The sequence below is a fragment of the Rhinoderma darwinii genome, chromosome 9 (genome assembly GCF_050947455.1).
Source record: "Rhinoderma darwinii isolate aRhiDar2 chromosome 9, aRhiDar2.hap1, whole genome shotgun sequence".
NCBI lineage: Eukaryota > Metazoa > Chordata > Amphibia > Anura > Rhinodermatidae > Rhinoderma > Rhinoderma darwinii.
The window spans coordinates 4,731,137-4,756,891 of NC_134695.1; the positions used below are offsets into that span (position 1 = coordinate 4,731,137).

At 43.4% G+C, this 25,755-nt stretch overlaps 1 protein-coding gene across 2 annotated transcripts in view; it reads left to right on the top strand.

The window, feature by feature from the left end:
• Positions 1-25,755, top strand: part of SYVN1 (synoviolin 1) — a 45,131-nt gene that overhangs the window by 7,279 nt on the left and 12,097 nt on the right. For both annotated transcript variants that reach the window (XM_075837183.1, XM_075837185.1), the window contains exons 5-10: positions 1,133-1,181; positions 2,513-2,616; positions 5,124-5,250; positions 8,885-8,984; positions 11,248-11,313; positions 12,769-12,885. In XM_075837183.1, coding sequence (XP_075693298.1) covers positions 1,133-1,181; positions 2,513-2,616; positions 5,124-5,250; positions 8,885-8,984; positions 11,248-11,313; positions 12,769-12,885 — 563 coding nt within the window. The remainder of the gene's footprint in view (positions 1-1,132; positions 1,182-2,512; positions 2,617-5,123; positions 5,251-8,884; positions 8,985-11,247; positions 11,314-12,768; positions 12,886-25,755) is intronic.

Genomic DNA, 25,755 nt, shown 5'->3' on the forward strand with positions numbered 1-25,755 from the left:
CTGATACAGGTAGAGCTGTCAATCAGCCCGTGTGGGTGGAGTCAGCAGGACTCTCACTGTCTCTCCTAGGAGTCCTGTTAGGAGTTACTCAGCTTTCCACTAAGAAATCCTGTTTCAAATCACACAAACCTTTTATATCACGGAGCTGGGCTTATAACTTTTTATCATATGCTGCTCTTAGATAGTTTATGTTGCCTTATCTAACATGTTTGCTTTAAAGAGGCTCTGTCACCAGATTTTGCAACCCCTATCTGCTATTGCAGCAGATAGGCGCTGCAATGTAGATTACAGTAACGTTTTTATTTTAAAAAAACGAGCATTTTTGGCCAAGTTATGACCATTTTTGTAATTATGCAAATGAGGCTTGCAAAAGTCCAAGTGGGTGTGTTTAAAAGTAAGTCCAAGTGGGTGTGTATTAGGTGCGTACATCGGGGCGTTTTTAATACTTTCACTAGCTGGGCGCTCTGATGAGAAGTAACATCCTCTTCTCTTCAGAACGCCCAGCTTGTGACAGTGCAGATCTGTGACGTCACTCACAGGTCCTGCATCGTGACGGCCACATCGGCACCAGAGGCTACAGTTGATTCTGCAGCAGCATCAGCGTTTGCAGGTAAGTCGATCTTACCTGCAAACGCTGATGCTGCTGCAGAATCAACTGTAGCCTCTGCTGCCGATGTGGCCGTCACGATGCAGGACCTGTGAGTGACGTCACAGATCTGCACTGTCACAAGCTGGGCGTTCTGAAGAGAAGAGGATGTTACTTCTCTTCACAGCGCCCAGCTAGTAAAAGTATTAAAAACGCCCCGATGTACGCACCTAATACACGCCCACTTGGACTTTTACTTTTAAACACACCCACTTGGACTTTTGCAAGCCTCATTTGCATAATTACAAAAATGGTCATAACTTGGCCAAAAATGCTCGTATTTTTAAAATAAAAACGTTACTGTAATCTACATTGCAGCGCCTATCTGCTGCAATAGCAGATAGGGGTTGCAAAATCTGGTGACAGAGCCTCTTTAAGAGTGCTATAAGCAGTGTATAGCCGTGACTTTATGTAAACATCTGACATATAGCTGCATGAAGATTATTTGTAAGGAATCCATAATTGTTAATATTTGTTTTATCAAAGATGGAGCGCAGTCCAAACATTTCCTGGTTATTCCATTTCCGTATACTTGGTAAGTGTCACCTACACCTCCTAACTTGGCATTCTGCAAGTTTACCATTTGTTAAAGAGAACCTGTCCACTCTCCTTACATGTCTGTTTTAGTTTATACTTTTCTTCCACATAAAATGACCATTCTAGAGCATCTTTCATTAGAACTCTGTGTTGTGTGGTTCTTCTGTTATTCCTCTTGGAAATGTATGAATAGATAGACAACTGGGAATCACCACTCCCATTGTCAAACCCTGACACTATCCCTACACATGCAATGAAAAACTCAAGCACTCCTTCGGTTGAAATATGCAAAATAGGTTTATTTTAAATAAGGCAATAGAAGAGAAAAGGTGTAACGTAAAAAAAAAAAAAATACTTACCCCTGGGCATTGTCATGGCGATGTGTTCCTCTGTGCTGAGTGTCTGAGTGCAGCCTTTGCCTTCTGGCCACAACTTTCCATCCCATGTGATTCCTGCAGCCAATAACTGGCCACAGTGGTCACATGGGCTGCAGCGTCATCCCAGGAGGCCGGGCTGCATGGAGAACAGAGGGATGTTTCGCTATGAAGACGGCTGGGGGTAAGTATTAGTTGTGTTTTTTGTTTTTTTTTAACCACTGGTTTCCGCAGCGAAGATTCCACCTGAAAAGCTGCACCACAATTTGGTGCAGTTTTTCAGGCGGCAGAATTCCCTGCAGGTTCGAAGTCGGATACTCTGCGTAATTTTACGCAGCTCATCCGACCCGTGCAGGCCCAGCCTTACAGTATACAATCATTGCTGACAATGTAAGGGCTGTGTAGGGACACTCCCTATTGACAAGCAGAATGGTAACGCCCAGTTGTCAATTTATTCATACATTTCCAGGAGGAATAACAGAACTATAGCACAGTGCAGAGTTCTCAGCATTGTTGTTTTATGGGAAATGCCAAAATTTACCAATAAAGTGAGGAGAGCTGACAGGCAGTAGCCTTTTCTGTAGAATATTCAAGCTTTGTTTGCCTTCTAGCTGTTCTAGATATTGCATGGCTGAGTGCTGGTGTTCTTTAGCCGGACGTGTAACCTGCCAGTCGTTCAGTATCACTTCCTCTCTTGTATCGGCCGTTGTATCTTTTGCATACAGCTGCCTCTACTATAAACGTGTTTTACAGCTCCATGCCACTGTTGTGCTGTCAGGTGTTATCAATACATGGCTATAACCTCACACTGCCATCATTACATAGTTGTAATTGTTGTCCTGGCTACATCTGCCCTCTGATATCCTTCCCTAGAGTTTTGTATTTGTGGTTTATAGTTTTTTATTTTTTACTGTCTGTACTAAGATTGCTTACCATGTGTGTTAATCCCTCCTAGCTCTGATGCTCCTGCTTAGTGTGCTGGACGTTCTCTTTGTATCTCACGCTTATCACAGTTTGGTCACCCGAGGGGCCTCCGTGCAGCTGGTATTTGGATTTGAGGTAAGTAACTATTCCTTATTATCAGATATACACATGTACCAGCCTGGGATGGCACTTTACATACACTTCAACTCATGCTAGAAGGACTTCCTTTTAAAGGGGTTTTCCCATTTTAGCCATTTATGGCATATCCTGAGAATATGCCATAAATGTCTCATAGATGCGGGTCACCGCTCTGGAACCTTCACCTATCTAAGCTGTTTCCTTTGTAGCACGGCTGTTTCCATAATCCTGGCCACTTTGCCACTGAGTCTACACCTGGATGTGGCGGCGAGCAGCCGCTTCATGAGACAAGAACGGCTTTGGGGAACCCCTGTTCTCGAGAGAGATGTGAAGCCCAGCTCTAGGACATGCACCTGTCAGACATTTTTTGGCATATCCTGTGAATATGCCATAAATGTCTGAGATGGGGAAAACCCCTTTAATTTTAGATTCCAGTCGGAGGACATTTCTCCTGCTTTTATCCTACCTTTTTCTTATCTTTGTTCACCTCTTATTCTCCCTCTGGCTTTTTTTTTTCCTTTTATTTTTTTACTGTCTCCATTGCTGTGAACACCCCTTTATGCAGAGCTCTTGTGTTAAACTATGGTCATTGCACCTCTGTAAATCAAAAAAGTTAATCCTGATTCCATTTGGATCTTTTACACATGGACAATCAATCTATGAAAACCTCTTTAAAAAAAATCCATACAGATTTGGGAGACTGTTGTATGTTTTAAGGTCTACTCTGCTACAGATTTGGTTATGTATTTCATGAACTAAATCTGTTAATACATGCAGATTTACTGACCATCTAAAAAAAAAAAAGTTTATTTAATAGAACAAAAAATGCCTACAAAGGTGTACGGGGCCTTTAAGGGTTAATGAGGAAAAATCCCGATTTAACGGACGGATAGGACATTCTGCTGTTTAAAAAAAGCCATTGTTTGCCCCCACATGGTTTTCAGCCGAACTTTGACTGAAATGACGTAAAACCCATTCACTACAGCGTAACATCTGGTCACTGGGAATTATCACGTGTAATTACCATAATAGAATTATGTGGTCGGCTTTGCTCTAGATTTTATTTTTATTTTTTGACTGTTTGTAATTTTAGATTTTTATTCTGTGGGACAAAATAGTATTTTTAGTTATCAATATATTTAGAGTAACTCGCCTTTCAACCAACATTTCACAATTAATATCTGCAGAAAAAGTTCAATATCTTGGTAAGAATGTTACGTCTTTTACACTGCTTTTGACTGCATGATATTTTCTTCTCCATTTACACCCGAAGGGAAAATTCTCATGGAATCTGTATGCAATTTATCTGCAGAGATTTGTGACTTTACAGCTTTGCTCTAACTGCAATTGCCATCTGTGCTCCCACAATGCACTGCTCTCTAGTAACTGGACGGCAGCAGGATTTTAAATTCGGCGTGCTATTTGAACAGAGAATAACACAGAACACAGAAAAATATAGGCTAAGTAAAGCCAAATATTTGCCGGGCTGTTAAATATTTTATGTAGATTTAACTTGTGGAATGTTGTTCAAAAGTAGGAGTTTTCATTTAAATATTTTCTCTTGTACAGTAAAATTGCAATCTGCTATACTTGAGACTGATGAGATATAATATTATAAGGGTCTGTTCACACCTACGTCGGTGTTTCAGTTGTTCTGCTTCGTCAGAGGAGCAGAACAGCAAAAGTACTTGAAGCGTCGGTTCCGTTGTATTAAGGACATCGTCAGCGCCAGACAGAGCCTATTGACTTTAACGGTTTCCGTCAGGGTGTCTGTGGTTTTACCGGAAACAATAGCGCATGCTGTGCTATTGTTTCCGGGCTTTAGGCCTAATTCACACGAGCGTGTTCGGTCCATGATATACTGTCCGTGTGTCGGCCGCATTTCCCAGACTGAACACTCTGCAGGGAGCCAGGCTCCTAACATCATAGTTATCTATGACGGTAGGTGTCACTGCCTCGCTGCGGGACAACTGTCCCGCACTGAAAACCTAATTACAGCACGGGACAGTTTTCACGCATCGAGGCAGTGACACCTACCGTCATAGATAACTATGATGCTAGGAGCCCCGCTCCCTGCAGTGTGTTTGGTCCGGGAAATGTGGCCGACACACGGACACTATATCACGGACCGAACACTCTTATATGAATTAGGCCTTAGTGTTGCAAATTGTAGTTCTTCTCACAAGACGTCACCAATGTTAGTTAAAATTATCAGATAAAAGTACCTTTTAGATTAAAGTACGGCCAAACCTAAAAATTGTTAGGAATGAGTGTACTCCTTTACGTGTGATCTAATAGGGAATGATTGATAGACACATTATATATATATATATATATATATACCTAAATCCAGTGAAATGCTGCCTTGAGGCTACCAAACTATTGGGGTGTGTGTGTGTGTGTGTGTGTGTGTATATGTGTGTATATATATATATATAAACACTATTTTTGTATAAGGTTCATTTACAATGATAATGACTTTGTTCTGTTCCTTAATTTCCCAGTATGCCATACTCCTGACCATGATCCTCACCGTCTTTATAAAGTATGTCCTTCATTCTGTGGATCTTCAGAGCGAGAATCCATGGGACAATAAAGCTGTGTACATGTTATACACTGAACTTCTGACTGGTAAGCTCTAGTTCTGAGGTACGCTATTTGGCCAAAAGTATGTTGTCATCCCTACTAGTTATTAAGGTCAGGTGTTTTAGCCACACCCATTGCAAACCGGTCTTGATCTGCTAGATCTGTTCCGGTCAACTGTACGTGCTATTGTTGTGAAAGGGATTCTTCTAGGAGTAAGAGCTGAGTAACTGTTTAGTCACAACGTGCTGCCTCGTTTCAGATGTAAATGCTCCTCCTCGCATTTTGCGAGGCTTCTCTGACAGCCGTAAATTTTGAGCTGTGCTTCGAGTTCAATGAAAAGCGGCTCAAATTACGTCTGAAAGAAGTGTCCTGCATATAAGTGTCCTGCACTTCTTTTGACGAGGCTGTATTTTTACGCGTCGTCGTTTGACAGCTGTCAAACGACGACGCGTAAATGGCAGGTTGTCTGCACAGTACGTCGGCAAACCCATTCTAATGAATGGGCAGATGTTTGCCGACGTATTGTAGCCTTATTTTCAGACGTAAAACGAGGCATAATATGCCTCGTTTACGTCTGAAAATAGGTCGTGTGAACCCAGCCTTAAATCACCATGCACAATGCCAAGCGATCGTCTGGAGAGTTGTAAAGCACGCCGCTACTGGTGTCTACAGCAGTGGAAACGTTCTCCTGAATAATAAATGAGGGCTTACTATCTGGCAGTCTGATGAATGAATGTGAGTTTGGCAGATTCCAGGAGAACACTACCGCCTGAAATGCATCGTGTCTACTGTAAAATTTGCTGTACGAGCGATAATGGTCTGGGACTGTTTTTCAGAGTATGGCTCAGGCCCCTTATTTCTAGTGAAGTGTAATGTTAATGCTACAGCATACCAAGACATTTTAGACTGTTTTATGCTTTGAACTTTGTGGCTACAGTTTAAGGAAGGCTCTTTCCTGTTCAAGCAGGACTGTTTCCTTCCGCACACAGCAAGGTCCATAAAGACCAGATTTGATGTGGAGGAGCTCTAGTGGCTGCAGGCCCTGACCTGAACCCCCCCAAAGAAAACCTTGTGAGCCACACCTTCTCATCCAACATCTGTGCCCAACCTCATGAATACTCTTTTGGCTCAATGGGCAAATATTCCCACAGATGCTTAAAAATCTTGTGGGAAGCCTTCCTGGAAGAATGGAGGCTGGTATAGATGCAAAATGGTGCTCCATAATAACGCCCATGGTTTAGGAATGGAGTATCCAACAAGCTCACATAGGTGTGATGATCAGTTGTACACATACTTTTGGCCGTATAGTGTTTATAGCCTGCTCTTCCAATATAGCCAAAAAAGTGGTTTGGGCAGTATCCCTAACAACCAGACTTGCATAGCTCAACGTTCACTATTCTAGGTATTGAAATTGCACCACATCGTACAATTATGTGCCAGCGCCATCAGCATCCCACTTCTATGGCTGGGTTTGGAGTGAACTCCAATCCTGGCCGTTTTAACCCTTTAGATACTGCGGTCAATAGACAGATTAGGAGGGGGCTCTCTCTGTCATTCAATTGGTGCCCCCCAATGCATTTGCGGGTGTGCTTATGGACTGCCATAGCACCCCGGGCCCTAACAAAGACCCCCAGGCCTGCTATCCGCGAGTTACAGTTTCCGTAACTCATCCATGTATTGCATTTATTGTACCAGCGATCTAATGATTGCTGGTTCAAGTCCCGTAGGGGAACCAATAAAATGTGTCAAAAATAAATAAAAAAAATTTCAGGAGTGTAAACATTTTTTTTAAAAGTTAATAAAAACGAAAACCTTTTCCCTTTTTTTTTTTTTTGGGTGCATCTTTTATAGTCTACCTATTCGGTACGTGATAACCTAGTGCCTTCCGAACATAAGACTTAAACTTCTACTTTTATTTAAATATTTTTTTATTTTTAAAAAAGCATTCATATTTTTTCCCCAGAAGTTATTTAAAACGATAAATATGCACGCATATGTTATTGTCACAATAATAACGACCCATATAATAAAGTTGACGTGTTATTTGAAACGCACAGAGAACCACGTATAAAAAAACCTGCATAAAACAGCCGAATAGCTTTTTCTCCCTATTTCCCCTTCGCATGTTAATCAATAATGTATATGTACCCCACAACGGTTTTATATATAATATAATCGGTCCTGCATAAAACCAGCCCACGTTGGGCTACATCGACGGAAGAATAAAAAAATTATGGGTGTTGGAATGAGGCGACACACAACCTAATTAAAATAAGTGTTTTATTGTGCAAAAGTCAGAAAACATATAAAAAATACACATATTTGGTTTTGCCATAGTTGTACCGATCCATAGAATAAAGCTAACATGTTATTTTTGCCACACGGTGAACGCAAGAAAACCATGACTGAATCGCTATTCGGTTTGTTGGTTTTTTTTTTTTTTGTTTTTTTTTTCACTCTTCCCAACCAAAATAAAAGTTCATGAAAAGTTGCTCAATAAGTTATACATTATGTACCCTAAAATAGTGCCAGTGAACAATGCAACCTACAAAAACAAAGCGCAATGTCGACGGAAAAATAAAGTTATGTGTCTCGGATTGTGGGGACGCAAAAAAAATTATTTTGAATAAAAAGTGTGTTTATTGTACAAAAGTAGTAAAGCATGAAAAACAACCTGTGCATATTTGGTGAAGAAATTCATAAATTTGCTGCGTTTTTAAAGCTCAAAATAGGCCACTTCTTTAAAGGGTAACTAAACGTTCAAGAAACTTCTGACATGTCCGAGTGACATGTCAGAAGTTTTGATTGGTGGGGGTCCAAGCACTGAGACCCCCACCGATCGCTAGAACGAAGCAGCAGAAGCGCTCGTGTGAGTGGTGAGCCGCTTCGTTTCTGTTCGGCTTTTTCCGGAAAGCCGATGTAGCGGTGTACAGGTCCATAGACTTTCAATTGAGCCCGTACATCGCTACATCGATTACTGGAAAAAGCCGAACAGAAACTAAGCGGCTCAGCGCTCACACGAGTGCTTCTGCGGTTCAGTTTTAGCGATTGGTGGGAGTCTCTGAAGCCTGTTGAACGCTTAGTTACCCTTTAAGTGGCTAAAGCAACACTGCGGGCAATAACTGGGCTACTCAGTATAGCGTATAACATGCTTCGTATAGAGAGGGGACAGTGCATCACAAAGGGCATCTTCTGCGTTAACCCCTCAGACTCTACTGAGCATTTAACCCAGTGTATAATGCAGGTGTTTAAAAAGCTGTGAATCCCTGTGTCATGCACCCTCCCCTCAGACTCTGCAGTAGGCATAACGCAGTATCCGTTTTGGTACTCATAAAGACATCTAAGAATCGGTTATTTGCGGCAGTCTGGGTCCTGAGACCCTAACTGATTCCTGGGACAAAGGGGTAAAGGAACTCTGCTGAGAAGTGTGCTCCATTTCCCATCATTCTTTTTCTGGTGCATCCCTAATAACCAGTTTGCTTCAGATTACTCAGCTCAAGATGGTATAGTTACTATTCTCAGGTTAGAGATGAGTATTGGAGACTCATATGATGCTTTTTGTTATCTCTTACTGCTATATTATACAGATTTGTGTGAAAATCTATGTTGTCTTTACATTGTTAGTACTTTGTAATTTCTCTAGGAAACTATTTTTATTGACATTTTTTTCTTTTTTCAGGCTTTATAAAAGTTTTGCTGTACATGGCTTTCATGACAATCATGGTTAAAGTCCACACGTTTCCACTATTTGCAATTCGACCAATGTATCTTGCAATGAGGTAAGAGAACTGGAGTTAACATCTAAGAAAAAAACTTGTTTGCAGAGTTTTCGATCTTTAGCCTGCTTATAGTATAATGGAGTGTCAGTCTGAACCCAAAGACAACAATGTAAGGAAGTAAACATGAGACCATAGTCCTTTCTGTTCGATAGTACAATGAATATCCCGTTTGTCATTCATAATAGAACTGCAGTCCCTTCTAGCGACTGGTGGGGTTCTCCATGCCCGGATCCCTAAACAAAGCCATCATAGGGTCACGTGCACATGTATATTAAGTCAAATTTTAGCTTCTGTATTTTGGCCACATCCCCCCCTCCCAGTAGAAGTTTGCAGGTTCTAGGGGTTGCGATCATAATACAGCCGCTAAGATCAATCTATCATAATATGTGAAACTGGTCTTAACCCTAAAAATGCAGTTCTGTCATACAGGCTGCGAAAGTCATGGCAAGTGTTGTTTTTTTTATGTTAATTATACATCAGAATTTATTTTTTTTTTTATAGTAAAACTTCTAGACCAGTGTAGACTAATCCCTGCTTTACATTGGTTTTCTGTTGCATGGGTGTTCCTATAGTTGTAAACTATCGCTGAATAATCCCTGGACATGGACGAGTGGAGGGTAATCCAGCTAAAAGCACAAGTGCAAATGTTAGTTTATTAGCAAGAGGTAAAAAGACATTTGGGGCCAAAGAATCTTGATGCTCGCCTGCTACAACTAAAACGGGACCGTATTTTGAGTGTTCTCAGTATTTTGATCAGTACGTTGGTTCTTCAGAGTTGGGCATTTGCAGACATTTATTAGTTATGTGGAGCCCGGGTGCTGAAGTTGTGTTAAAGCGACCCTCCAGTCCCCACAAGTAATAAACTAGCGATAGTAGTAGAATGATTTTTAACTCGCTTAGTGTCTATCCCGTTGGTTCTTCTCTCTCCGTTGCCTCGTTCTTGGTCCGTGTAGTCTCTCATCCAACATGGCCGCCGCTGTCTCAGACTTGCACAGGGAGCGTAGTCTGCATGTTTGGGACACGCCTGCTTCTTCACTTCCCTCTATAGTGTCAATAACGATGGCGGACCAGCGCTGATGTCATCAGCGCTGGTCCATTAGAGGGCAGAGAAGGGGGCGTGTCCCAGATATGCAGACTACGCTCCCTATGCAAGTCTGAGACCGCGGCGGCCATGTTGGATAAAAGACTACGTGGACCAAGAATGAGGCAACGGAGAGCGAAGAATCAATGGGATGGACACTAGGTAAGTTAAAAATCCTTCTATCGCTATGATAGCAGACTGACTGTTTGCTTATTGGTAGTTGTGTTTTTTTTTTTTTTTTTGTTTTTTTTAAAATGATTAATGGCCAAAAATCCAGAAGAAAAACTGAGGTCGGCCTTTATGGCCAACATTTATTTCACTATGTCTATTGCCAGCTGAAGCAACTGGGAGAAAATATATGGCTGATTTAAGCTTGTTTATCATGTCTTAGAAGTTTCCCAGTTGTAGCATTCATGCCTCCCTGCCAAGACTGTAAATAAATCTATATGTGCAAGCTGGAATACTGTATTGAGGAAAAACATTAATTACAATAGACTTTCACCCAATGTGCAGTTAGTATGGGACTCCCACAATGCACTGTAGTAATGGCAGTCACTGAACATCTAAAAAACGGAATGTTTTCCTCATAAGGATTGTTATCAATTGCTTTAGGCTTTGTTCACATCTGGGTCAGGACTACGTTCGTGGGTTCAGTCGGACCTTTCCATCTGGGTAACCCATGAACCGAATCCAAACGGATACCATAGGTTTCCGTTTGCATAACCTTTTGATTTCAATGGTAACGGATTTGATGCAAATGGTTTCTGTTTGTCACGGTTGTGTAAGGGTTCCGTTGTGTTGATTGAATAAATACTGTAGTTGACTGCGCTATTCATTCCGTCAAAACGATGGAACCCTTAAACAACGGTGACAACCGGAAACCATTTGCATCGGATCCGTTACCATTGAAATCAATGGTGATGGAAACAGAAACTTATGGTTTCAGTTTGGGTTCCGTTTATGGGTTCCCCTGATGGAAAGGTCCGTCGGAGCCCTGATGCCTAATGTGAACGAAGCCTTAGTCATGGATAAATTGTTTCTGGAAATGAATCAGATTGTTTATTTTGTCCTTACTCCCTTCCAGTTATATATTCACATTTATACAGAATTAAATGTGTTCCTGGGAGAAGGGACAATTCCCCTTATGTTCTTTTTTTCCTTTTTATTTTTCTTGCCTTACAGGCAGTTTAAGAAGGCTGTCACTGATGCTATCATGTCAAGAAGAGCAATCCGCAACATGAACACCCTGTGAGTAAATATTTTGTTGCTTCAGAAATAAATGGTTATTGCTGCACAACTGTATGTGAAAATACCTTTTCAACGTTTTGAGTGACTTTGAGCATCATTAAGTTTTCAGTTGCAACTTTGTGTTGACTAGCAAAGTTGTATGATAAAATTCTGGCGGCTTGCAGCTCCAACTATGGAAAGCTTACTAAAAATGGATCAATTTATCTAATTTAAACGATTTCTTCTACACTTAGGATGGGCTATCAATGTATGATCGGTGAAAGGGCAATATCTGGGAGACCCACCAATCGGCACAATGTGCATAGTGTCCCCTTCATGATTTACAAACGAACTGCGGTGCGTCTGTACGAGAGGCTGTGCCTGGTATTGTAGCTTGTTCAATTGTCTTGTAGCAATACCAGGCATTGCCACTCGTGGGTAGTGCCATGTACATTTCAATGTGCTGATCGGCAGGGATCCTGGAAGTTGGACCCGCACTGGTCAACCATTGATCACCTTTCCTAGGGATGGGCCATTAAAACTCCTGGGAACCCCTTTAGAGGTATTATCAGGAGACCTACAATTATTTACCATTCATCTGATTATAAGAAAACAAGTCCCTTACTAAAATACTTTTTGAAATGTTTCCCAAATCGCCCAGCCAGAACCCGGTCACATGGTGCCGGGACTACTGTAGTTTTTTTCCTATTTATTGTCGCCTTGACACCGCACCACATGACGGAGGGTTGCCTTCTTATCCTGTTCATGTTGGCGTGTCCTCAAGCAAAGTGGCTGGCACTGTGACTGCGCCTTTTCCTAATCCAGCGCCCTTAGTTGCTCTCTCGGCAAGAGAACTTCATAGCGCATGCGGTGGCAGAATTGTGCTGAGGAGAGAAACGGAACCTAGGACTTGTAGATTTTCAGTGCGCAGTAAAACATGAATTCCCACTGCTCACTGGAAAACATGATTTAAGATGAGGGAACCTGTTTAAATGTGTTTTTTAGGATTTATTTTTATCTTTTTGAGCCACCGTACAAATGCAGCGTAATGGGTATATTCATTGCTAGCGGTTGCTTGATCCCTCTCAATGACAGATGTATTCTTCACTGAGATCTCATGGGTAGTGCCCAGTTTTAACTATGATCCCGGTCGGCAGTTTAACCCCTTAGATGCCACTGTTAATAGTGACCACACCATCTAAGGTGTTTGACAGGGGGGGCTCTCTCTGTCAACCCATCTATGTCCTGTGATGCAACTGCCAATTGGTTAACATGGCAGCCTGGGGCTTACCATTATAGGTTTCACATTGGATCCACAATAAAAATTAGGGAGTGACATAGCAACACCTTAAAATTATTCCGATGTCTTGCTTTTTATGGGAATGCATCTATAGGTAATAGAAATGTTTATATGATATTACATTAGGGAATCTCACAGCATATTGTGATGTAAACATATTTACTCTGTACCTACAGGTATCCAGATGCCACACCAGAGGAGCTGCAGGCAATGGATAATGTGTGTATCATCTGCAGGGAGGAGATGGTGACAGGAGCGAAGAGACTTCCCTGCAACCACATCTTCCACACCAGGTGAGTTCCATCACCATGTGAAGAATGCTCCGCATGTAATGTCTTCTATTTCATACATATTGTCATGGTGAAGAGAAGCATGTTTCTAACATCAAGAAAATATATCAAATACATAGATGACATTTCCATGCTTATGCGCCATGTCTACACCAGAAAATAGTATTCCTTTGAATACAATGTAATTTCCTTAATCCGGCATCCAATAGTTCAGGAGTTCCTATTGTCCAGTGCTTATTGCTCTGTGCTGAAAATATTTCTGTATTGATTACTAATAAAATGTGGTCTGATTGTTATCCAACTCTGTTATAGAGCAACACGATCTAAGTTGGACTGTTCATGTCTTTTATTGAGCACATTGAGTAAATATCCACGGTGGCGGAAGAAAAAGTAAGTTAGCACCTTTAGTAGCAATCCCCTCAACCAAACGTTTCCTCTAGCTGCTAAAGTTTTTACAACATTAATGAGGAATTTTGGACCCTTTCTCCCAATCTTTTATCATCCAATATTTCTGGGATGCCTTGTGTACACAGTCCTCTTCAGGTCATGCCACAGCATCTCCATAGGGTTAATGCCAGAAATCTGACTTGGCCATTCCAAAACACAAACTCAAATCTTCTTTTTCAACCATTCTTTAGTTGTTTACTTGTGTGCTTTGGGTCATTGTCTTGTTGCATTACCCAATGTCTCTCTTTAGCTTGAGGTCATGGACTACTGCCCTTACATTCTCCTGTAAAAAGTTTTGATACATTTTTTGAATTCCTTGTTCCCTCCGTGATCGCAATGCGTCCAGCCCCCGAGGCAGCAAAGCAGCCCTAAACCATGATGCTCCCTCCACCATGCTTCACAGTTGGGATAAGGTTTTGGTCTTCAAGTGCTGTGCTCCTTCTTTTTTTTTTTTTTTTTTCCGCTCTTCTCCTCCTAACAAAGTTGTGCTAACAGTCTTGAATTTTCTCTATTTGTAGACATTCTAGTCTAAACGTGGATTGATGTACACGCAATGCTTTTGTAGCCTTCTCCAATTACGTGCATCTCTATAACACGTCTTCTGAAAGTTGTTTGCCTCAAGGCATTGTTTCGCTTGCACCAATTTTATTGAGAAGAGCAGATTTGTCTGTAACCAGGCTTTGTGTGTCTTTATTTAACGGGCACAGCACTTGTGAAACCCACACTTCCAATCTCCTCTCCTTAACCTCTTCACGCGCTGCGCCGCAACTGTACGTCCTGCAGAGGGCTTGCTTCCCGCACCACGAAGTACAGTTGCGGAGCGGTTCCCGGCGCACACTGTCCTGACGGACAGTGTCCGGGAACCGGGAGGTGTCCCCGACAGCTGACACTCCAGTCTTGCCGGTCAGCGGACTATCGCCGCTGATTTCGGAAATTAACCCCATAAATGCGGTGACCGATTGCGGTCACTGCATTTAAGGGGTTTGAAGCACATCGGTAGCCCCCACGAAGTGATTGTGGGTGCTGCCGATGCTTGTCGTGGCAATCGGAGGCCAGAAAATGGCCTCTGGCTTGCCATGTACGGAATCCTCGGAGGAGCAGCCTCTGGCTGGTCCTCCTAGTCTTCCTGTCAGTGTGACTGTCACGTCACAATGACAGAATACATTTCACTACGTAGGTAGTGTAATGTACTTTAGCAGCGATCAAAGCTGCAAGTCTAAATGTCCCCTAGTGGGACAAGTAAAAAAAAAAAGTACTAAAAATGTTTTTAAAAAAAAAAAGTGTCAAAAAAAGTTATACGTTCTATAAACAAACACTGCTTTTTTTCCCTATAATAAGACTTTCACTATTTAAAAAAAATGAACACGTTAAAAAAAAAAAAAAAAAAAAAAAAAGTACACATATTTGGTATCGCCGTGTTCATAACGACCCAAACTATAATGTTATTTTTCCTGCACGATGAACACCCCAAAAAAAATCCATAAAAAACGACACCAGGATCACAATTTTTTTGGGTCACCACCCCTCCCAAAATAGAGAATAAAAAGTGATCAAAAAGTCGCATGTAACCGAAAATGGTACCAATAAAAACTACAACCCGTCCCGCAAAGAACAAGCCCTTACACAGCTTTTTTTTTTGAAAAAAACAAAACAAGTTATGGCTCTCAGACTATGGTGACAAAGAAAATAAATTCTTTTCTAAAAACGTGATTTTATTGCGCAAACGCTGCAAAACATAATAAAACCCATATACATATGGTATCGCCGTAATCGTACCGACCCGCAAAATAAATTAGAACTGACATTTATAGCACACGATGAACGCCGCAAAAAAATAAACTAAAAAACATTGTCAGAATTGCTTGTTTTTGGTCACCCAGCTTGCAAAAATATTGAATAAAAAGTGATCAAAAAAATCGCATGTACCCCAAAATGGTACCAATGAAAAGTAGATTGTCCCGCAACAAATAAGCTCTCACACCGCTCCGGTGGTGAAAAAATAAAAAAGTTCTGGCTCTCAGAATATGGCGATTCAAAATGTGCAGTGTCCAAAAATCTGATAAGTTCGGGCGCCATTTATCAGTGCGACACCGGCCACATATCTATGAATTATTATTTATTATTCTGCCCTGATGTTCTCCGCACAGATTACATATGCCCCCACATTATAAACTGAAATACCTGCAAAATCCCAAAAAGAACTACTACCAAGCAAAATCTGCGCTCCAAAAGCAAAATGGCGTCCCTCCCTTCTGAGCCCTGCAGCGTGCCCAAACACCAGTTTGCGCCCAAATATGGCATCGCCATACCCAAGAGAACCCGTTTAACGTTTTATGAGGTATTTGTCTTCAGTGGCACAAACTGGGCACATCATATTATGCACTAAAATGGCATATCAGTGGAAAATTGCAATATTCACACCATCCGCTGTGCATTAACCCCTTTGCACACTATGACTTAAAGAGGCTCTGTCACCAGATTTTGCAACCCCTATCTGCTATTGCAGCAGATAGGCGCTGCAATGTAGATTACAGTAACGTTTTTATTTTAAAAAAACAAGCATTTTTGGCCAAGTTATGACCATTTTTGTAGTTATGCAAATGAGGCTTGCAAAAGTCCAAGTGGGTGTGTTTAAAAGTACAAGTCCAAGTGGGTGTGTATTATGTGCGTACATCGGGGCGTTTTTAATACTTTCACTAGCTGGGCGCTCTGATGAGAAGTAACATCCTCTTCTCTTTAGAACGCCCAGCTTGTGACAGTGCAGATCTGTGACGTCACTCACAGGTCCTGCATCGTAACGGCCACATCGGCACCAGAGGCTACAGCTGATTCTGCAGCAGCATCAGCGTTTGCAGGTAAGTCGATCTTACCTGCAAACGCTGATGCTGCTGCAGAATCAACTGTAGCCTCTGCTGCCGATGTGGCCGTCACGATGCAGGACCTGTGAGTGACGTCACAGATCTGCACTGTCACAAGCTGGGCGTTCTGAAGAGAAGAGGATGTTACTTCTCTTCACAGCGCCCAGCTAGTAAAAGTATTAAAAACGCCCCGATGTACGCACCGAATACACGCCCACTTGGACTTTTACTTTTAAACACACCCACTTGGACTTTTGCAAGCCTCATTTGCATAATTACAAAAATGGTCATAACTTGGCCAAAAATGCTCGTTTTTTAAAAATAAAAACGTTACTGTAATCTACATTGCAGCGCCTATCTGCTGCAATAGCAGATAGGGGTTGCAAAATCTGGTGACAGAGCCTCTTTAATAGCAAGTCATGGTGCGGGGGTTGATGTATGGAGTCGGCTCGTGCTGTGCCCACTCCATACGCTGCGGGTGTCAGCTGTGTATTACAGCTGACACCCAGGACTAAGGGACAGGAATAGCGATCGTGCGGTTCCAGAAGCCTGTAAAAATAACAATATACTGCAATACATTAGTATTGCAGTATATTGGACCAGCGATCCAATGATCGCTGGTTCAAGTCCCCTAAGGGGACTAATAAAATGTGTAGAAGAATTAAAGTTATTAGTAGTGAGAGAGAGAGAAAAAAGTTTAAATTTGAAAAAAAAAAACTTTTCCCATTTTTCTTCTAAAGTAATGTAAAAACAATAAACAAAATCTGTATCGCTAAAGGGCAGAACTATTACAATATGCCATTATTTAACTCGCACGGTGAGCACCGTAAAAAACGTAAATAATTTAAACCCCCAAAATCAGTTTTTGTTACCTTAGCTCTCCAAAAAAAATGTAATACTTTTTGATCACTTTTTATGTACCAAAAAATGGTACCAATTTAAACTACAGCTCGTCCTGCAAAGTGGTGAAACAAAACAATTTTTTTATTTTAACAAATAGCTTTTTCCTTGTAAAAATAGTATAATATAAAGAAAAAAGTATAAAAATTTGGTATCACCATAATTGTATTGAGCCGCAGAATAAAGTAAAGTTTGTTTTTTACTGCACGGCGAAAGCTGTAAAGAAGAATATCCCCAAAAAAGGAATCCGATTTTTTTTTTTTTTTATTTTTTTTTTTTTTTTTTATGGTTAAGAACAATACTATATTAAGCTACGTATAGCAAGACAGACCACATAGAATTATATTAAAATTTTCACTGCCTGAGACCGGACATAGAGGTAGTTTTACCTGTGCAGGTACAGGCATACAGTAGGTACTAGTTAGGAGCGTGGATTCCTATCAATGGCAAGTTAGATTGACTAATTAGCAGTAAGTCCGGTCAGAGGTAGGTATTAAAATATGGAAAGCCCCCCCCCCCCCCCCGACATGTTTCGCTTCTGAGTAGCGTCCTTGGGGGTACACTCAGGCAGCCCCGTGTACCCCTGAGGACGCTACTCAGTAGCGAAACATGTAAAAAGGTAAACTACCTCCTATGTCCGGTCTCAGGCAGTGGAAATTTTAATATAATTCTATGTGGTCTGTCTTGCTATACGTAGCTTAATAAAGTATTGTTCTTAACCAGTTTTGTGGTAGTTTGGAAACAGGGCTTGTTTGCCTGCAGGCAATCCCCCCCCCCCCCTTTTTTGTAAATTGTATATTGCGCCCGCCAACTACCTGGGGTCTCCTTTATGCCTTGTTGTCTCTTTCCCCTGTTTTGGCACCACAAGACTTCTTCAAACCTGACAAGGTGCCTAAAATATATTCTAAAAAAAAGAGGCCCAAAATCCATTGGATGCTCTCTTGCTTCTGAGGCTGGTGCTTCAGTCCCTTTTTTTTTTAATTTTATTTATTTATTTATTTTTTAAATTCTTTATTTTCGTGGCCAACAGCCACATTTTCACAAAGTAAAAAATACAGCATGTACATATGGGAAAATGAGACGCCTATACAGAAGTGAAGATTCATGAACTGGAACAGCATACTGTAGACCTCACCCGAGGTAGGGCAACATATGTCACCTCCATATTCAACTGATTGACACTCCCCACTATGCAAGAGAAAGAAGAGACAAGGCAAGCGGTGAAGGAGAAATGAGTAGGGTTAGGGGAGGAGGAAAGACAACACCTCCCGCTGAGGAGGTCACTGCCACTCCAGAGAGAACCCAGTACAGGCTACTGACCGGTGTCCATCCCTCTAAGAATGTCTTTGTAGGAGTCAGTGTCCTGGAACACGATCCAGGGAGACCACGTGAGGCAAAACCTAGCGTGGGTGTCATGGATGCAAGAGGTCAAGTCCTCCATGTGCATGAGGTCGTTGATCTTTGAAATCCAGAGGGACAAAGTGGGAGGGGAGGAACTCTTCCATCGCAGTGGAATGCAGTGCCGAGCGGCCATCACTAAAAAGTGAAGCAGAGAGCGTTTGTAACTATTTGCTGGGATGTCACAGTGATGGAGGAGGAAGAAGGCCGTGTCCATGATAAGACTGGTGTCTGTTACCTCGCAGATCACCCTCTTAACCCCTTCCCAGAATTCTGCGAGTAGCGGACAGGACCAGAAAGTGTGGAGGAGGGTACCGTTGTCCAAACCGCATCTCCAACAGAGCGGGGAAACTGTCGGGAAAATACGGTGTAGGCGGACCGGGGTCCTATACCATCGTGAGAGCAATTTAAAACTGTCTTCCTGATAGCGCAAGCTAATTGAGGTTTTATGAGCTAAAATGAGGATGCGGGAACTTTGACTTGCGGTAAAGGTGATATCCAGGTCCAGCTCCCACTCCGAAATGTAGCACGGTGGGGAAAGATCCGGCGGGCTCTGAAGGAGATGGTAGATTGTGGACAATGTGTGGCGAGCTGGTTCAGAGCCAGCACACATATCTTCCAACGGAGATCTAGGGGCTTGGAATAGAGCCGGAGGCGATAATGAGGAGTAGAAGTGGCGGAGCTGAAATATGCGCCAATAACCCAAAGGTTGGAGTTAAGGCCAACTCCAAAAGAGAGAGCCACTTCGAATTCTTCAGGAAGTGCGCTGCCCTAAATACACCTGCCCGCAAACCAGGACCGAAAAACTGGATCTGTCAACCCGGAGGGGAAAGAAGGGTTCCCTAGGATTGGAGACATGGGGGAGCAAAGAGGCAGTAGGCTTGATTGTACCGTAGGGAGGGCACAACATCGCAGCGTGGGGCTGATAGTGGGGTGGTGATGGAGGGATTTGAGAAGTCCGTGTTCCAACCACGGAGCCACCTCGAGGGGGGCTGCGGAGAAGCTTTGCTCAAGGCCCACCCACGACTTGAAAGGGACGTGTCTACACCAGTCCACGACGCGCGACAGATGGGAAGCTATGTAATACAATCGGATGTCAGGAAGTGCCAATCCCCCCCCCCGCCGCCCGAGACCGACATAGGAGCGTTCGACTAAGCCGTGGAGGTTTACCATTCCAGACAAAGGAAATTTGTATGGAGTTGACTGCTTTGAAGAACGATGGTGGAATTGCTATGGGAAGAGCTTGTAATAAGTAGAGTAGGCGAGGAAGAATATTCATTTTAAAAATAGTTCAGCGACCCATCCACGTGAATGTGCCACCCGACCATCTGGCACAGTCCGCTTTAACTTCGGAAAGAAACGCTGGGAAGTTCAAGTTAAAGTTTACTTGAGGTCTGCCTGAATGCGTACTCCCAGGTACTTGAGTGCCACCGAGTTCCATTTAAAGGATTGTTCCAATGTGAGTAGGAGGGAGGCGGGGAGGGAGACATTCATGGCCTCTGATTTGGAAAAGTTTATTTTAAAATTGGATAAACTGGAAAAGTGATGAAGTTCGGGAGAGAGATGGTCGGGTTGGTCAGGAAAAACAACAGGTCCTCTGCGTACGCTGCAACCTTGTCGACCCAAGATCCCACCCCTAGGCCCTTAATGTCAGGATTCGCTCGAATATGCCATAGAAATGGTTCCAATGTCAGGATAAAAAAAAGGGGGACAGGGGGCAGCCATGGCGGGTCCCGTTATGGATGTTGAATTCTTCCGAGAGGATTCCATTCACATGGACCCTAGCGGAGGGGCAGGAGTATAAAGACATTATCCAACCCATCATTTGAGGACCCAGGCCAAGTCGGAGAAGGGTTTGCTCCATATATGTCCAATCTACTCTGTCAAAGGCTTTTTCAGCGTCTGTAGACAAGAGCATGAGTGGTACTCGGGACAGCTTAGCCTTATGGATGAGATTGATTGCCTTCGTGGTGTTGTCACGGGCCTCTCTACCCAACATGAACCCCGCCTGATCAAGATGTATGACACCACTGAGCAGTGGGGCCAAACGCACTGCCAAAATCTTTGCGACGAGTTTGATGTCCGTATTAAGAAGGGAAATTGGTCTATAACTCGGGCACTGGGAAGGGTCTTTCCCTGGTTTGGGGATCACAGCGATGTGGGCCCTGAGCGCATCAGGTGGAACTGGAGCTGAGGAGGAGAAAGAATTCAGAGACGATAAAAAATGCGGACTAAGGACGGCGAGGAATTTTTTATAATGGGGAAGCGTAAATCCATCCGGTCCAGGGGCCTTACCAAAGGCGGAGTTCTTGAGAGCATCGGTTAATTCTAGTGTAGTAATTGGGGCCTCCAGAGCAATGAGGACTTCTTCGGATAAGGGAGGAAGACTCGAGTCTGTAATGTAGGACTTGATATTTGAACGGAAATCGCTCTATAGTGTGGCCGGATTGGTGGAGTCTGTATCATCGAGAGAAGCATAGAAGTCGCGGAACTGTGATGCTATGTCTAAAGGCAGATAAACTCTAGTGGTAGGGGATGACGCAATTCAGGGTACATAAGTGCGTGCATGCTGGAGTAGCAGTGCTCTGGCAAGGGATTTGCTGCATTTGTTGCCGTATTCATAAAAATGGCGTTTGCATTTAGAGAGGGTGGCTTTGGCCTTGGATAGCAGTATGGTACGAAGCTCCTCCCGTTTCTGAATTAACTCAATTTTACATTCCAGCTCATGAGAACGTTTATGCGTGGACTCCAAAGCCTTAATCTCCGAGAGCAGCCGAACAATGGCCACGGCGCGCTCCTTTTTCAACTGGGCTCCATGCTTAATGAAAGTGCCACGTACGACACATTTGTGGGCCTCCCATAGTACCCTTGGATTCGTATCTGAGGAGATATTGGTGTTGAAGTAGTCGTCGAGTGTGCGTAGAACGTCAGAAGAAGCCAAGGAGTCATTGAGAAGCGAGGGATTGCGTTTCCATTGGGATTGATGCATTATCGGAGTTTGCAACGACAAAGACAGCGTGACCAGGGCATGGTCTGAGAGAGATTGAATCAATGTCGGCCACCTGTAAGATTGGAAGGGAGCGGTGCTTGACAAAGGACAGATCAAGTCTGGAGTAGATATCATGAACAGACGAATAAAAGGAGAAGTTTTTGTCTGTCGGATGCAATAAGCACCACGTATCCACAAAATTATGCTCATTAAGTGCGCGTTTAATATGGCGCAGCTGGGAGTGTGGGATTGACGATGATCCCGTTGAGACATCCATGGTAGGCTCCAATGCAACATTGAAGTCGCCCCCTAGAACAATGGTACCCTCACCAAACCCCTCCAGAACATCCAAAAAGCCAATCAGGGCAGAACCCTGTCCCATATTGGGCAGATAGAAGGAAGCAAAGGTATAGATCTGGGAGTCTATGCTGCCCTTGACTAAGAGCATTCGCCCCATCCCATCACTGCGAGAATCCAGAAACTCCCACGGAAGAGAACGGGAAAGGAGGATACTCGTCCCCCTGGATTTCGGGTCAGGAGAAAAACTATGATCAGCGTGAGGAAACCATAGGTTAGCCATCTTGAAGGGTTTCTGCTCACTCAGGTGCGTTTCCTGAATAAAAGCTACATGCAAGTGTCTACCCTTCAACATGTTGAACAGAATGGATAATTTCCCAGGTCCATGCAGACCCTTGACATTCAGCGAACCTATCCGCAGGTCTGTCTGGAATTGACGTGCCATGTCCCCGGTGGGAAGAGGGGAGGGGGAGGGGAGACAAAGAAGGAAGAAGCGAACGACCAGGGGGAGGGAGGAGAAGTAGACAGAAAAGGGGCCCAAAGGCCGACTCCTTAGTGGAACGAAAACCTGTGGAGAAAAAGTTAGTAACTGAACGGGGACAAGGAAAACCAAAGGGATGGGGGGGGGGGGGTAGCCCCATGCAGTGAGCAGTACAAAAACAGAAAACAGAAGAAACAAACTCGTCCGATACCCACCAGGAGGTGAGCAAGGGAGGCAGCAACACTTTATACAACCTGGTTCTGCGAGCAAGACCATATAAACAATAGAGACCCTCTTCCTGAGAACATTGCTAAATGAACACGGAAAAAAAAGAGCGAAGTTGTTGTAAGAGTGTGATATCCGACAGCTACCGTTGCCTAAAATGAGGCCAGTAGAGCTAATAGACCTTCTTTTTCTCTTTTTTTTTTTTTTTTTTTTTTTTAAAAAAAAAAAGGGGGGAGAGGAAGGTGGGAGAAAGGGGAGAGATAAAGAAAGAAACTAAACGGGGAAGGGGAGAAAGGGCGGGAGAAGGCTGGGAAAGATGGTAGAGGCAGACACAAATACTACACACATTAATGTACACGCGAATCAACCGTATATACTACCAGATCACAGGAAATGGGTGCAGTCCTATAAGGTACACTAAGTTAGTCTAGTATAATGTAGTGGGGGGCCGGGGCAGCAATACTGACAGGTTCCATGACAGTGAGCATCTCCCCGACAGGTCAAAAGTGGGCGAGCAGAGTGGTAGGGGTAGGGAGCGGAAGGGGGAAGGGGATCATCTACATACTAATAAAAAGACATGGTGGAAATGGGGGGAGGGGGCGACGACAAGGAACATAGGAAGGGTAATATATATAGGCCTGGGTATATCTACAGTTCTGAAGGTAGCTGTGGAATCGACCTTGGCCGCTTGTAACCCATGGGAGTCAACGATCCGGTGAAGAAATAACGAGACTGCTCACAAAGTTCCGCCGAGATGGACACTCTTCGGAGGGGCCGTTAAAGGAGCCTGTAACAAAAAGAACCACTAGGCACTATAAGGAGCATATCGACATTAGATGCAGTCACTGCGTTGCCACGTAGTCGAAGTATAATTCCAGAGGGTAGTCCGAATCAGGCCTCGGGAGGTAGCCGCAGCGGAAGGTCCGGGTGAGACCTTAATGACTCTCGGAGCGGAGGTCTGTTAAAATGCTGGCTAGGGTGCCGATTGTGCCCACGTTGAGGTGGTTCAGGCCGGTCCAGTGCCAACCAATCCGGTACAGGTAACGGTTCAATCTGTAAGAAACTAAATAAGGCATCCAAGTCCGAGAAATGGCGCAGAAGAAAGGAAGCTGCTTCTTTCCTGACGACCACGTGGAACGGGTGACCCCATCTATAAGTGGCTCCAGCCGCTTTGATCTTTTCTAATAATGGGTGTAGGAGACGTCTCATGTAGAGTGTTCGCGGGGAGACATCCGGGTAGACCGAGACCCTGCCGCCATCAACGGATACCGGTCCATGCGACCACGCTCCTCGGACAATTAGATCCTTGTCAGAATAGTAGTGCAGGCGGCACAGGACATCCCGGGGGTTGGATGGGTCGTTCGGGCCGGGTCGGGAGACTCCATGAACACGGTCCAGTAAGAATGTAGCTTCCAGAGGTCTATTGGTGACTGTATTAAAGATGGCGGTAATCCTGTTCGAGAGATCATCTCTGGGGCCCAGATTCAGGAGGCCTTTCAGGAGAATATTATTTCTACGGCCCCTGTTTTCCTGATCATCCAACTGGAGAGCAAGGGACTGCATGTGTGATCTGTTTAAAATGGCTGACTGTTCCAGAGCTAGCACTCTGTTATCAATAGAGGAAACCGTGTGGTCAGTAGTATTAATCCTAGTGTCCACCCTATCCACTTCTTGTCTTAATTCAGCAATATCTTGTTGGTGGGATTGCTCAATCCTAGTAACCAGGGAGTCTAAATCCTGTCTTGTGGGGAGAGCCTGAATCCGTTCCCTGAGTAGGTGTAAGTCCACATGCAGGGCAGGCTGCAGAGGCAGATAATCTGTGCTTCTTGGCGGGGGCAGAGTGGCTGACAGCAGGGCAGACGGGAAGAGGGCAGGGGACACAGGCGGTACCTCAATAGTGCTGACCCCGGTCTGCGGTGCGATCGTCTGTCGCTGCAAGTGTGAGCCTGCTGGCGTGCTCAGTAGGCCGTCTGGTCTCCACGTGGCTGATGGCTGTGCAGGGTCCGCCATGACACCTGGAGGCACCGGAGCAGCTGGCGGCGCTGAGAAGAACCGAACCATGCTGACGCTGCGCCTCTGAGAGAGAGGTAAGGAGTGGGAGGGTGTAGAGCCTTGTCCACAACGCTTTCCGGGCTTCTCCCGCCGGTTGTGCTTCAGTCCTTTACCACATTGGGGCCACATGTGGGATATTTCTAAAAACTGCAGAATCTGGGCAATAAAATATTGAGTTGCATTTCTCAGGTAAAACCTTCTGTTACAAAATTTTTTTTTATTCAAAATGAAGTTCGGCAAAAAAAATAAAACCTCTACTTTTCTTTAATTCCTGTGAAATGCCTAAAGGGTTAAAACACTTTCTGAATGCTGATTCGAATACCTTGAGGGGTGCAGTTTCCAAAATTGGGTGACTTCTGGGGATTTTCTAATATATAAGGACCACAAAGCCACTTCAGAACTGAACTGGTCGCTGAAAAAGTGGCCTTTTGAAATTTTCTTTAAAATATGAGAACGTCCTAGAAAAATAAAAGGACGTTCAAAAAAACGATGCAAATATAAAGTAGACATATGGGAAATGTTAACTAGTAACCATTTTGTGTGGTATTCCTATCGGATTTACAAGCAGATACGTTTTAAATTGAGAAAAATGCTAATTTTTGCAAAAAATGTTTTCTAAATTTTGGTGTTTTTCAGAAATAAATACCAAAATTATTGACCAAATTTTTTCGTTAACATAGAGTACAACATGTCACAAGAAAACATGGATAGGTAAAAGCATTCCGATGTTATTACCACATAAAGTAACAAATGTCCGATTTGAAAAAATATTGTGTGTCCTGAAGGCCAAAACAGGCTGTGTCCTGAAGGAGTTAAGTGAAATATCTATTACCAATTGGCTTTTGAACTATCTATTACCAATTGGCTTTTGAACAAGTCATTAATACAGAGGTTCACTTACTTTTTCTCCCTGCACTGTGGATGTTTACTCTATGTGCTTAATAAAAGACATGGACAGTACAACTGTTTGTGTGTTATTAGTTTAGTTAGATTGATTGTGTTTGTCTATAATTGTGACTTGGATAACTGACTACATTTTATTAGTATCAATGCAGACATCCAGGTAATTCTGACAATTCCAAAGGGTTCACTTGCTTTTTCTTTTAAAAAGAACCTTTCACCTCCCCATTCATGTGCCCCAGGGTTGGACAGGGTCACAGCCATAGTAACACGCCCCCCTTGGCAGTTCAGGGGGTTATTTAAATATCGGGCGCCAAATATAACGA